This window comes from Triticum urartu, chromosome 3A (genome assembly GCF_056163025.1).
Source record: "Triticum urartu cultivar PI428250 chromosome 3A, HENAU_Tu73, whole genome shotgun sequence".
Lineage (NCBI taxonomy): Eukaryota > Viridiplantae > Streptophyta > Magnoliopsida > Poales > Poaceae > Triticum > Triticum urartu.
In genome coordinates, this window is record NC_141875.1 from 707,543,015 (window position 1) to 707,557,255 (window position 14,241).

Consider the following 14,241-nt stretch of genomic DNA (forward strand, 5'->3'; position numbering starts at 1 on the left):
GTATACCACCCAAGAATTGGGCATATGAAGACAAGCACATTATTATAAACGATAAAAGTAGTAGAAAAATACAATGTGCTGTTGGAAAGAACTAGCAGGTTGCCAGGTCATCATATTTGGTCTGTTCAAAGTATCCAAAATATATATTTATACACTTCATACTATATGATTAAAATAATATAAAATACAAACATAACTACTTATCTCATGGAAGGTACAAACTTGCCACATAAATTTTGCTTCAAAGTTTAAATCCTGCACGGTCAATGAACTTATCCACCGTTAGCAGGATATAAATATCAAAAGATCTCCTTCGTGTTTGTCTTATCATGACAACTCCACGGAAATGCTTCTTTTCGTAACAGTGTGTAACTGCTACGACCTCAAACAGCAGCACCGGAACCTTATCAGTTACGTCGAGGTTTCCATGATACTAACAGGCATACCAATATTCTAGTTAGCCATGCATGCCAATGGAATTATCTTGGAAGAAAACATGGAAGGCGCATATAGATGCAACACATACTTTACCCAGCAGGATTCAGTTAATGCATCTGCTGTCAGGTTGAAATCCTTTGGATTTCAAGTCTTCTTTTTAAAGTCTACAGCAGCAGCCACCAGTGCAAAAATGCATCTGTTATCAGATTGAAATCCTTTGGATTTCAAGTCTTCCTTTAAAGTCTACAGCAGCAGCCACCAGTGGAAAACGATGGTGCGGTGCACAAAAGCTAGTAAATACTACCCGTAATGCTTTTCCTACACGACCACCACTGCAGTAATAATGACAGTATTAACCCACATATCAATACAGCCTATGCATACCGACAGAGCTTCATTCACCGCAGGAGAGAACAACCGCTACAGAGATACGCCGGTCGTCGTCCTTCATAACCAAAATATGATAGGCTTACTTGGTCTGCCCTAGTTCACTTGACCTGGTCTGCCCGCCTACTGTCTGATTGCTAGCATTCCCATCAACAACTGAATCAAAGTGATCAATTATCTGCCATCTGGCTCCTCAGTGATGGTCAAGTCATTATTACTGCAGATGGTGTCGGCATTATTACTGTATGGAACACTACCCGATTCATCTTCCTTGGATACCCGTAGGTTGAAGTATGCCGGATGTTTAGGCCCTGGAAGACTAACATTCTCGCTGTTTAACATTGCGACGACAGTCGACATGGTTGGTCGATCGTCTGCGCGCTCTTGTACACACATTAGCGCAATGTTAATGTACCTACTAGCCTCCGCTGCATGGATCTCCTCAACAATCGATGCTTCTAGAAGCTCAAGACATCTCCCTCCTTCCCAGAGATGCCATGACTGCAGAGAATTTGTCAGCATGAAAAAGGTGACTTTGGTCGAAAAAGTAATGGATATACGTGTGCGAGAGTTCGCAAAATGCTCACATATCCAAGGAGGTTAAGAAAGTCTTCATGCTGATGGAAACCAGAATTCCTTTTTCCACTAAGGATCTCGAGAAGTAACACACCAAAGCTGAAAACGTCAGATTTGATCGAGTAAATGCCTTCAGATGCATACTCCGGAGCCATATAACCACTGAAATGAGTTGTAGGCACAAGTAAAATATTGTATCAAAAATTTAAAGGTTGATGAATCAGCTGATTAATTGTTTCATACGCTTACTATGTTCCCACCACCTTCTTTGTGCTTCCTTGAGTATCATTGGAGCTGAAAATTTTTGCTAGCCCAAAATCAGAAATTTTAGGATTCATGTCCTGGTCCAAGAGAATGTTGCTGGCCTTGAGATCTCTGTGTATGATGCGCAATCGAGAGTGCTTGTGAAGATATAGAAGACCTTGGGCTATCCCTTCAATTATGACACGCCGTTTTTCCCAATCAACCAAAGTTGTTCGGCTAACATCTGCAGATTAGAGAGTGCATTTTATAGTACGGATGAAACACGGTCCAAAATATGGTTAAACTACATTGTGCGTACCAAAGATGAAGAAGTCCAAGCTCTTATTTGGCAAATATTCGTACACCAAAAGTTTTTCCTCTCCCTTAATGCAGCATCCCATGAGCTTGACCAGATTACTGTGTTGTAGTTTTGCAATAAGTTCAACTTCATTTTTGAATTCTGTGAAACCCTGTCCTGAATGTGAGGCAAGCCTTTTAACTGCAATTTCTGTTCCATCTGGTAACTGGCCCTGGAAGTATGTACAAAACTGGAGGCATTATATTTTACTGAAATTACAGAAAATGGATTAAATGCCATCCATGGGAAAGGACTTTTTGTATATACAGCAAATAGCATACCAACATCAAAATATCCAGTACATGGCCTTAATATTCCATTTGAGTGCATTACTTCTATTTCCATCAGAGTTTCAGTCCACTGCTGAATAGTGCAAAATAAACATTTTATCAAGAGTTTCTTAATTTTTTTCCTTTCTAGTTTAGGGCTACGTTAGGTTTCTTATGCTAATCATATTTGGTTGAGATACATTTATAAAACTGGATTTTAGGCTATATATAATATATGCTGATCAAGCAATTGTATGTAAAAAAATTCATTCTAGGGCATCGATGATATAATGGAAAGCGTGCGGCTTCGCATTTTTCACTGTAGGTTGCTAGTACAGGATGAGTGATATGATAACTGCCATTGTGGATACGAGAGCTTATATTATTTTCCAAGGTAGTTTACAAAACTAGGAAAATCATAGTATGATTCATTATAGATTGGACTACTGTAATTAGTGCTATTGTAAGTATATAATGATGATTTTTAGGAAACCGTGAGTTAATATATATTTCAGAATGAACATATGATTGAATCTTTTCAAGACAATGCATTTACCTTGTAGACAGGGCCAAAACCACCTTGCCCAAGTAGGTTTTCTTTGGAGAAGTTGTGTGTAGCACGCAATACCTCAGATAAGTCAAACAGAGTGAACTCTGAACTCTTCCCTTCCAATCTCCAAACCAACGCGTCTTCTTCCGGCCTATTCATGGCAGCTTGATCATGTAAGATTTCCATTCCTAAATTAAGGGGGCACACATACAACGTTAAGGCTGACAACATAAATAAGTGGTAGTTTTTCTTAGAGGAATGTTGTAATAGTGATAACAACAAACCTTTTCTTCGCCTTCTCATCCATACAACAAAACAGATAACGCACAGAAATATTGACAGTAATGGAGCTGCCACAGCGATAATCCAGAGTGGCCTCTGGCGTGAATTGCGTCCTAAGAAAAACACAAAGTCATATATAGTTTTCATATAAGTATAAAAACTAATTTATTTAGTGATAGAGGAAATGACAAATCAGTTGTAGGTTGTGGATCATGTCACTCAACCACAATTAACCAATTGAACATGGGTCGCCCCCCTTTGACCTTTGAACCATTCTGACTCTAGCATCTTTCCCCTTATCAATAAACATCCTTTTCTTCGTTATTGACTTAACTTAGTTCTTCTACTTATTTCTTTTTATTCATATATTCTTAAGCTCAGGTGTACTTGTCTAAAATTTTTGTTCCACACAAGATGTGTGGCATGTTACCTAAATTAATCAATCTAACTGAAGCCGAGATGTCATGTCCAGCCAGGGATCTGCTGGGAAGGATGAGACTTTTACATACCATGAATTTCTTTGGTGGTCGCTTGCGCCCCCGGAGGTGGTGGTGCCGCAACCGGCGACGGCGACTGCGACTGTGGAGATGGGTTCACGGTAATCAGTGGCGTGGTGTTGTTGATCGCCGGAACTTCAGATACCAAGTTGATAATACGCAGCATGGGGTCCCCTTGGAAGAATGGGAATATCTCGTACCTCATGGTACACCGTGTCCCCAGTACTCGACCACCTTTCTTACCATCCATGTATTTGACTGTATACTGGAAGTAAGGCTGCAAACATGCGGTGCAATCGTTGGCGGTCAGGTCTGGCGTGCACTGCATAAGGCAGTAGAGCGTAGGGAAGGAGTTGACGTCTAAGCGCGAGGTGGTGAACCTCCTCGAGCTGTTCGCGGCGGATTGAGCCGTGCTGTTCAGAAGCGTGAACAACAAGAGCTTGAAGGAGTCGGCTCTTGTCGGGATGTTCATCATCAAGCTCTCGATGCTCACAATGACAAGTATATGGTCATTGACAGTGGTGGCGAGAAAATTCTGGTTGGAGAACCTGAGCATGCAGGGATTGCTATCGTAGTACACGGTGGCATCCTTATAGTTCGCGCAGTGCTCCTGCCCGTCCTGGAAGGCGGTAACCAAACAGCCCTCGCAGGCAGAGGCGTTGGAGTCCCCGCGGCAGAGTGCGAGGGCGAAGATGACATTCGGAACATTGCCAACGGTGTCGGTGGCGAAGAGGTTGGTGCTTGACGCTGCTTTCTTCGGGAGGGTGGTTGAGAGGAGCTTGAGGTTGGCTTCGTAGGTGCTATTTGATTTGTAGTCGCCGCTCTCGCCACAGGATGGCCACAATTGGGCAGCAGTGAGAGGCATGAGGAGCAGGAGGAGGGGGAGGATAACCATGGCCATCCACGGATAACAAGGCAGATCCACGGATGATAGGAACCTCATAGCCAGGGAACTTGTAGAAACTGAAGAGTTCTAAAAACAAGGGAGACAAAAAACTAATGTTAGAACAGGAACATAATAACTAGTAAAAAGTAAAAATAATGTAGAGAACTGGAAAACGCTAGCATACATCGAAGCTCCACCGCCCCAAGTTATAAACTCTGGATCCTCAATAAGCGATGGAACGCCAACCTGCTCAGAACTGCAAAGACAGCATGCTATTGCTGGCAAGAATTCTCAGAATTCAGAACCTGTGGAGCTAGAAGAATATGCTCCTCTGTTTGCGGCACCAGGCCGTCAGGAGTTGGTAGTCAGATACACAGAGAAGGGATCGGAACACCATCATCCATTTGTAGCTCTGGTGACCATGTTCTAGATATCACGCTGCAAAACTGAAGTCTTGTAAGCATCAAAGAAGTGTGTGCTCGACAATGAATTAATTAAGAGATCTAAATGCTCTAAATTTCAAAGTTCAGATGTCACAAGTAGCCATGCAGCTGATATCAGGGATTAAAGCTGGAGGTTGAGGAAGTCTACTCCAAGTCAAAAACAGGGTTAAGCTGGAAGTTCAGAAAGTCTATTCCAAGTCAAAACAGGATTGACCTGGAAGTTTAGAGTATTTAACCAAAAACTACCACAATTCACGGAAACGTGACAGAAAACTACCACTTTACGATTTTGTCCCGAAAACTACCACTTTTTTATTAATCCGTGGCAAAAAACTACCAAGTGTGAAAACTGCTCGCTTTGCCTGGGTTAAACCTGAATCTGACTGCCCGACCCCACACATAAGCGGGCTAAAAATGCAATCAGGTTCCTAGTTTTTCTTAAAAAAAGCAATCCAGTCCCTGCGGGCCGACCGCTCCAGGCCCTCGCCGCCGCCGCCGCTCTCCGGCTCCCTCCGCCCACATGAGCTCCAGATCGAGTTTGGGCGCGACGGCGGCCATGGCTAGCTCCTCCAACCTCCTCTAGGATTTCCCATGGAGGAAGACCAGGGATAGTCCCCGTCGCCGGCGGCGAATGACGGCAAGAGGGACGGCGAAAATCAACCGGAGCATGTCAGCGCACGTTGCCCCAACCTCCTCTCCATATCCCTCGTCTTCTCTTTTTGGAGCAGGAGCTCTACAGCCATGTCGCGCCGCCGTCGTCGAGAGGAGAGCCTCGCCGCGCCCGGATCCGCTTCCTCAACCCTCCCATGGCTCAGCTCTCGCGGGGCAGGCTGTTGGTTGTCGCCGATGGCCCATGGGACGGCGATGCTTGACGTCTCCTCCCGGTCGAGTGGAGGCAGCGGCGCGGGTGAGGGAGGCGGCGGGGCGGAGATTTTGGCTGGATCCGGCGAGGAGGCGGGGCACCAGAGGTTGGGGAATGCAGATCGAGCAGCGGAGATGCTCCAGCGTCAAGCAGGTGCGGCGGCGCGACGGAGGAGAGAGAGGTTAGGGGAGGGAGGGAGAGAACGACGGGAGACAGAGAGAGGGAGCAGTGGAGAGGTTCCTGGTGAGGCGGCCGTGTCCTAAGGGTAGCGGGGAGGCGCGGTTGGAGGAGCTAGCCATGGCCGAAGTCGGCGAGCTTGAGCGCGCCGGTGGTGTCGTCGAAGGCGGCGTGGAGCACGACCGGGTGCAGGCTGCAGGGACTGGATTGCTTTTTTAAAAAAACTAGGGACCCGATTGCATTTTTAGCCCGCTTATGTGTGGGGTCGGACAGTCAGATTCGGGTTTAACCCAGGCAAAGCGAGCAGTTTTCACACTTGGTAGTTTTTTGCCACGGATTAATAAAAAAGTGATAGTTTTCGGGACAAAATCGTAAAATGATAGTTTTCTGTCACGTTTCCGTGAATTATGGTAGTTTTTGGTTAAATACTCGGAAGTTTAGGAGGTCTCTCTTCATCAAGTCAAAACGCGCCTGGTATATCTTCATTTGATAGTTCGCTGAGCTTCGCTCGGACAGGCACCCGAAAATTCTGAACTCAACGTGTCGTTTAGGGTGAGCAAAATCCAATATTTTCTCTTCATCAGGCTGAATAAAGAATCTAGCCCCGCGAAAAGAATAAAAAAATCCTAGGGGCTTACCACTGGATTATGGGGTTGGGATTGCAGATAGGGGCCTGTGGGTTCTCTATGGTTATGGATAGGGGCTTATAGACCACAAAGCTTTGCATTGCAGGAGAAACTGTCTTAAACCATGGGGAAAAAATGGGGGAAAAGGAGGTGATTTCGTACCGGGCTTACCACCGGAAGTGGAAGAACGATGGCGTCGCCTGCGCGCGGCCTCCGTGCTCCTCTCCGGCACGTCGCTGCCGGGCGCCGGCGCTCGCTCCCCTCCCCTGCTCGCTCCGCTCGCCAATGTATCCTCCGCTGCAGGTGGCGTGGCCCGGAGATAGTCGGCAGAGTGGGGAGTGGGGGAGGAGCAGCCACTCGATTCAGTGGAGGACGGCGGCGGAGTGGGAGTGCACTTCTTTTCAGACTTGGGTGGACTGGACGAGGAGAATGACTGGCTGACCACGAGTCTCCGCCGTCCGTCTCTCTCGCACTGCCGACCTGCTGGCTCAGTGGGCTCACACGGGCCTGCTTCCAACGTCAGCCTGGGCCGCCTCCAGCCTTAGCCGCAGCATTCTAACTAATACCGTGTCAGCCCAGACCACATGGCTAGAGATGCCATGACTGCAGAGAATTTGTCAGCATTTGCTCTTTTTTTTTAGATATTATTTTTGAGTTTTGTTAGGGTTTGTGCCCTGCTTAGAGAGACGAGGCAGTGGTGACTCTCTGAAGATGAAATGAGGTTCTCCCCCTAGCCCCCATCCTGATGATGCTTGTAGCGTCAACGGAGGGCGTGTGAAGCTTTGCCTCCGGCAGATCTCATGGGATTAGATCGGCGTTTGTCTTTGGTGGATCCACATGGATCTGGAATTAGTTCGTCTTTGTTCGTATGTCTACTGGTTGGACCCCTTCGATCTACAAGTCTCTTCATCGGTAGCGGTTGCTATTCTGGTGCGCGGGTCCCATGGGGCCATAGCATGACGACTTTCCGACAGTTTATTAAAAAAGGTTTGCCCGGTCCGATGTGGGAGAGGCTATGACGGCGGCGTGCCTTCGGCTCGCTTCAGTGCTTGTAGTCGTCGCTAGCTGGTCTAGAGACATGAATGTATTTTTTTAACTCTGGTGCTTTTTTTTACTACCTTAACAGTTGATGAATAGATCAAAAGAAAATTCTCGCAAATAAAAGAACATTTTCAAGACACACTCGCCGCACATATATTGGATGTTTTGGTCACCACTGGTCTTCTTTCTTAAATTATTATAGCTTTTTATTTATTATAAGGGAGAATCATATTTAGTCTATTTAGTTTGTATTAATTTTCAGAATGAAATTATGTTTATATTATCAACAGAGAATATTTTGGGGCACAAAAACAGGATATGATGATGGCCCCGGCTAAGATACTTTCATCAACATGAGAAAGTGATACTTGTGGCCTCATCAGCATGAGAAAGTGATAGTTGTGGCCTCATCAACATGAGAAAGTGATAATTGTGGCATCTTTCTTTTTAGGAACCGGAGTAACCACCTATAGTTAAGTTTTCTAAGTCGCAACCCCTCAGCATGCACCTGTGGATCTTTAGTTGGCGTGTATCATCTTACGACAATACAATGTGATATAGATAGTCGAGAAGAAGTCTACATAAAAGCCTTTGCCCCAATAGATTCAAGAAGTGTCGATTTCAAGAACGCGGGTCTTATGACATGGCTTATATCTTTTACATGCAAACACCAATTCACGGAAGATTCAAAACTCATCTATAACAAAACCCATAACAGCAAGAAAATACAGTACTTTCACATGGGGGTTAGAACCACATTCATATCTTAGTTGGAGTCCTGGGCTAACCCTATGGAAAACCCTATTCCCGCGTAACATGTCGGGGGACAAGCAATCGACGAAGCCGGCACCATTGCGAGCACACAATATGTACAAATTTCGGATGCATGCAATGCCGTGTTGGAATGACTTGAACAAGCGAACCAACCTGTGGTTGGATGGTTAGAGGGACTGTGGTATCCCCAATCCACCAATGTTCAAGTCCTGGTGCTCGCATTTATCTCTGAATTTATTTCAGGATTTGCGGCGATGCGCATTCAGTGGGAGGAGACGTTCCCGACGAGGTGCCTTTGGTGACTTTGTAAATTTCAAGATGATATGTCGGCTCGATCTTTCAGAAGTGCTCATAAGGATAAGTTGTGCGTGTGTGTTCATAGAGATGAGTATATGCATATGTATATGATCGCTTGCGTCTGTACTGTGTTAAAAAAAAATGACTTGAACGACTTTCTTATTTTGCTTTTGATCATTTGATGCATGCACGCATCCTGCTGTGCATGCCCTTGGTAGACGAAACGAATAAATAAAAGGATAAACACATCCAGCTCACGCACGTTGTAAAACAACTACTCTGTCTACTTTGTTCTTTCTTTTTTATAGAAAAAAAGCGGGCTCGTGATCAAGGTCATTACTAACTGGGACAAGGTTTGTTTTTTTTTTTGCGAATCGACAAGGTTACTTACTTAATTACTTTAATTCATCTTTATTACTAGAAAAGAAGAAGGATTTTCCCTTTTTGCGGGGAAGAAAAGAAAAGGATTAATTAGCTGCCGCTCGCTGCCCTCAAGTTTGGAATGGAATGGAATTTTGGCGCCCGACCATGCATGCATGCATGCATTCTTTTCCCTTGGCTAAACTTTGTCCGATACTTGCGTGTCTTGTTCCTCCTCCTTTGGCCCTTCCCACGACCAACACGCACGACGTGCCATTCGATCCAGCATTTGCATCGGAACAAGAAAATAAGAGAGATATTATCTGAGAGAGGGAGAGAGAGAGAGAGAGAGAAAGAGAGAGAGAGAGGGGGGGGGGGGGGGGAGAGATGGCCGACACCGCTCGCTACCCTCAAGTTTGGAATGGAATAATGGAATTTTGGCTAAACTTTGTCCGATACTTTCGTGCCTTGCTACGCTTAGGCATTCCTGGCTGCCAAACAAGACCCCTGCCGACCAACACGGACGCACGACGAACCATTCGAGCACTTGCTTTGGGAAAAGAAACTAAGAGATAGAGAGATCTAGAGAGAAAGAGCGAGAAATCTAGAGAGAGAGATGGCCGACACCGCCAAGAGCACCGTGGACTCGCTGTTGGGCACCTTGGCTAGAGTCATCGGCAACGAGGCGGAGCTACTGGGCGGAGTCCGGCGCGACATGCAGTTCATCAAGGACGAGATGGAGAGCATGAACGGCTTCATCCTGGACGTGGCCGACCCCACGGAGCAGAGCAACCAGGTCCAGGCGTGGATGAAGCAGGTCCGGGACGTGGCCTACGACTCCCAGAACTGCGTCGACCGCTACGTGCAGACCTTCGGTGGCGGCCACGGCTCCTCAGCGGGCCTCCTGGCATCCATCCGCCGGGCGCCCCGTGTGGTGCGGACCATGCCGGATCGACACCGCCTCGCGGTGCAGATCAAGGAGCTCAAGGTCCGGGCGCGCGAGGTGGGGGACCGCCGAAAGAGGTACGGCATTCAAGCTCAGAAGATACAGAGCAGCAATGCCGTTGAAGGAGGGGGAGCAGGCGGCAAGCTCGTCCTGGAGGAGGAGGTGGTAAAGGAGGATGCACGGAGGCGCCGTGCTCTTGCCGAAGCTACCAGCCTCTTGGACACCGACGCCCAGGAGGTGACCGCTTGGGTGACCGGGGTCCGGGAACACCATCAACATCATCATAAACCACTTTTGAGTTCTGTTGCTAAATTGTTGGGCAAAATATATCCCACCGTCAAGATGGAGGAGCTGCAGAAGGACGTGGCCGCCATTGCAAGACAGGCGTTTGGCGATACGGACCCGGATAACATTGTTGATGCTACCGCCTGCCTTAGCAGACGAAGCAGTGACATCGGGTACATGGAGTTCAGTGTGGTCATCTCGTGGATCGTTCAGCTGCTAGGACTTGGCCGAAAAGCAAACTCAGAAGAAGATGGCGATTCCCTTGAGGAAGACAGAGAGAAAGAAATAAAGCCAGAACCAACAACCGTCGACGAGCATTTTAAGAAGGCAAAAACCCCGTGGGACATAATCCACGCGGAGAAGCACTACTCAAGGCAGCTCAAAACTTGGCTGGGGAAGGTATTCAACAATTTCATTGTCAAAGAACTAGTGCTGGGCAATGCCTTCTTGCAAGCTGCCGTAAAGCTAATACTGGGCAATGCATGGGTGCAAAAGTTCCTAGATGTTGTCGGTGCCACCGCCACCGCCGCCACCATTAGCGCCTCTATCAAAAATCACGCACCCGCCGCAGTCATTGACTACATCAGAAGGAATGAATCCGGGATTGAGTCCGAGATTGCCTGGTTAAAAGATATCCTTTCAGACGGCCGCTTGTCCAAAGATGGACGACGGCCTAGACTCCTTGCAATTGTAACACCACCGGTTGATGTCCCCTACCCAGAAGACGAGGAGGAGCCGCACGCATACCGCCCCGCGACTAAGATTGCGAGGAGGGTGCACGACATCTCACTCAAAGCCAAGAATTACGACTGTGTGGCTTGGATCAACGCCAGGCGCTATTCAGGGCGCAAGGAGAGGCTCCAGCTCTTACTGCAACAATTGCTGCATCCCTCATCTGGTGACGATCAAGAGGTTGACCTCCATGTCGAGCCTCTCAAGACGGAGATGAGCACATGGAGTGATGAGAGATTGCAGCGAAAGATTCGTAGGCTGCTACAAGGCAAAAAGTTCTTGATTGTTCTGGCTGATCATGAGGATGTGGCACCATGGGAAGACATAGCGTCTGCTCTACCACGGCGTGGACAATATGATGATAATAGCACAGTCATTGTTACTCCAGTGATACAACAGTCAGTTCAATTTCACGGGTGGTATTTAGCCAGCTGGTTGTTCTTGCTCAGTGCCTCGCGCTATAAAGTGCACTTCTATTCACATATTGAAGCTCTAAGCAAGAAAGCCAATGAATTGCTGGTCGGTGGCCACGAAAGTGAAGAGTTGAAGAGCAATGTTAAAAGAATACTGGAGAAATGTCGTTGGGATTCCTTTTCCACAGGGTTGTTTCTCCATGCTCTGTATGCTAATCCTCGCAGAAGCAACAATGAATTGGTGGCGTTGCAGCATCGATTACAAGATTTCAACACAGTGAGTAATGCCAGGGAAATCATAAGGTTCTGCTACGACGACCTGCCCAGTCAGTACAAGAGCTGCTTGCATTACCTATCCATGTTCCATGGCCCCCATTATTCCAATATTAGGAGGGCAAGCTTATTAAGGCGATGGGCTGCTGAAAACCTCATCACCACACGGCATGCATTGGATGAAGCCGAGCGTGGCTTCAATGCGCTGGTTGATCGAGGCCTTGTTCTTCTCGGTGGTATCAGCCCAACAGGCAAAGCCAAGACTTGTAGGGTACATCCTCATGTCTTATCCTTCATTACCAATATGGCCTGTGAGGACTATGTTGGGAACACAGATCTGCTACCTGCTGACTTGGCTCCCCGCCTTTCCATTCGCAATAGAATGCAACTTCAACAACTCTCCAATCAGCAACAGGCCACACATTTCAACATGTGCCGGCGAATACCCAGGCGTACCACTCCAACGCAAGAAAAAAATTCTAAAGACCCCTTGCCTGACATAGTAATGTTTCTGAACTCACTGCCTGCATCTTCTCAACTGGGACTGATCAAGGTTCTAGACCTAGAAGGTTGTCATGGACTAGACAAGCAGAAACTGAAGAACATGTGCAACAAGATATTTCAGCTCAAGTATCTAAGTCTAAGGAACACAGATGTTAAGGAGCTGCCCAAGGAAATCGGCAAGCTCCAGCACTTGGAGACATTTGACATGAGGGGAACCAAGATAAAATCATTCCCTGTGAATGTCGTGCTCCAGAAGCTAGTGCATCTGCTTGCTGGTCACAAACACCTCATGGATCAAGCAGCTAGTGCCACTGGATCTAATGAATCATTTTGCAATCTTCAAATGCCTCATGGAATTAGGAGCATGACAAACATACAAGTACTATCCCATGTTGAAGTCTCTGATGTGAAAGAGTTGGATGCTGTTGGTCAGCTGCAGCAGTTGAGGAAGTTGGGAGTAATTATCCCTTGCAACAACCCTGATGTTATCACCCACTTGCTTCGAGTAACCGGGAAGCTAGATGAATACCTATCCTCGTTGTCGGTCCATATTGAAGTAGCAGAGGCTGATGTTGACTTGGATACAAAAGATCAAGATATCTCACACCCCAGGTCCCTTCAAAGCCTTAATATCGATGGCAAGATAGCAAGGCTACCTACTTGGATTAAAAAGCTTCATCGACTTTCCAAGATAGTTCTATGCCGTACCTCCCTGAAGGCTGATGATATAGAACTAGTCCTGGGTAAGCTTTTGCGGTTGCACACTGTTGTGCTGCGCTATGACTCATACAAAGACAACAAGCTTAATTTTAAGGAGAAAAGATTCGGACAACTCGAGCTTCTTGTCATTGATGGCTCAGACATCACCAAAATCAATTTTGATCCAGCTGCAGCTCCCAAGCTTGAGAGGATTGTTTGGACTTCCACTTCCAGTAGCAAGGCAGACATGTACGGGATTGACAAACTCCCAAGCCTGAGACAGATAGTGCTCACTGGCAGCTTCAACATGGATAGCATCAAACCAGCAATGTGCAAAAATCCAAACAATCCTATCCTTACACATAAGTTAAAGGGCGATGCTGCTACTGCTGCCGCCGATGCAAGTCCCATTCCTGTTCCGCGGTAAAGATTTATTTCTGTTTGTGTGGTTTCATGCATTCGTGTGTGCTTGCGGACAGGCTTGTGTAGTTAATACTTACCCTGGTTGTGTGACTTGTGTCTGGATGTGTGATTATTTATTCTTCAATTGTGTCTGGGTGTGGGTCTGCGTGTGTGATTACTTATTCTGAGTTGAGTGTGGGATTGAGCATATGGTTGTGTCTATGCTCCTCAGTTGGATTTGTACGTGTGGTTTCCTTTGGACCCGCTAGGTTCCATATATATGATAAGTGTGGCGTGTTGTTGTGAATTCACTATATATGATAAGTGTGGCGTGCTGTCGTGAATTCACTCCGTGAGCTAGCAATAGCTCTTTTCATATCACCAGCATTCGCTCCGTCTCATTCTAGATCTCTTTCTCTTTCAGCTGTAAGCATTTCAAGTTAGCTGCTAGCTATACATATATGCACGCTACAGATATATCTGATTTCTGTTATACATGTGAGGGATTTCCTTCCCTTCCATTGTTGACATTTGGGTGCCAAGGGCTGGGAAGTGGGAAGACATCTCCTCTGCGGTTGGAGGGAGCCCATGTAGCCAGGGAAATCTCCACAGCTGGCTTGGTGCCCAGGGTTATATTTCCCTAGCAAAAAAATATATCCTAAAGGGTATCGATCCATGCAGCTCTCAAATCAACAACGTAGATAGTTTGTGACTTTGTGTCCTGTGGTGAGTATATACTAACACTGGGTGCACTAAAACCTGGTTGACGTGCCAGTGGTGCATCTCTTTATTCTCCGATGTTAGAAGGGAGAGAGAGGTTTGATGAAATAGTTCATGTATTGCTTGAGCCTCGTGGGCATATATATAGGAGTACATGATCATCTTGGAGTACAAGGCAAGGTAGAATAATATCCTACGCTA

General features: G+C 46.6%; 3 protein-coding genes across 10 annotated transcripts in view; 1 reads left to right on the forward strand and 2 right to left on the reverse strand.

The window, feature by feature from the left end:
• Positions 1-6,884, reverse strand: part of LOC125546126 (cysteine-rich receptor-like protein kinase 10) — a 107,952-nt gene extending 101,068 nt beyond the window's left edge. The window contains exon 1 of the mRNA XM_087514182.1: positions 6,757-6,884. The gene's annotated coding sequence lies outside the window, so the exon portion shown is untranslated. The remainder of the gene's footprint in view (positions 1-6,756) is intronic.
• Positions 82-6,903, reverse strand: LOC125546122 (G-type lectin S-receptor-like serine/threonine-protein kinase At4g03230). 8 transcript variants are annotated; one of them, XR_015599081.1, is made up of 10 exons: positions 6,757-6,891; positions 4,671-4,924; positions 3,613-4,573; positions 3,106-3,216; positions 2,828-3,009; positions 1,964-2,192; positions 1,651-1,888; positions 1,413-1,563; positions 527-1,326; positions 82-433 (listed from the first exon to the last, which is right to left on the reverse strand). XR_015599081.1 is itself a non-coding variant. In XM_048710272.2 (9 exons), the coding sequence occupies exons 3-9, from the start codon at positions 4,541-4,543 to the stop codon at positions 1,000-1,002; spliced, it is 2,169 nt and encodes a 722-aa protein (XP_048566229.2). In that variant the 5' UTR covers positions 4,544-4,573; positions 4,671-4,924; positions 6,766-6,903; the 3' UTR covers positions 511-999. The 8 variants fall into 8 exon arrangements, 7 of the variants coding, with proteins under 7 accessions (XP_048566229.2, XP_048566231.2, XP_048566227.2 ...); XM_048710272.2 differs by lacking the exon at positions 82-433 and having other exon boundaries at positions 511-1,326; positions 6,766-6,903; XM_048710274.2 differs by lacking the exon at positions 82-433 and having other exon boundaries at positions 511-1,326; positions 1,964-2,174.
• A 2,708-nt stretch (positions 6,904-9,611) lies between these two features.
• On the forward strand, positions 9,612-13,576 carry LOC125546119 (disease resistance protein PIK6-NP-like). The gene has a single exon (XM_048710262.2). The coding sequence runs from the start codon at positions 9,683-9,685 to the stop codon at positions 13,343-13,345; it is 3,663 nt and encodes a 1,220-aa protein (XP_048566219.2). The 5' UTR covers positions 9,612-9,682; the 3' UTR covers positions 13,346-13,576.
• The last annotated feature ends 665 nt before the right edge of the window (positions 13,577-14,241 follow it).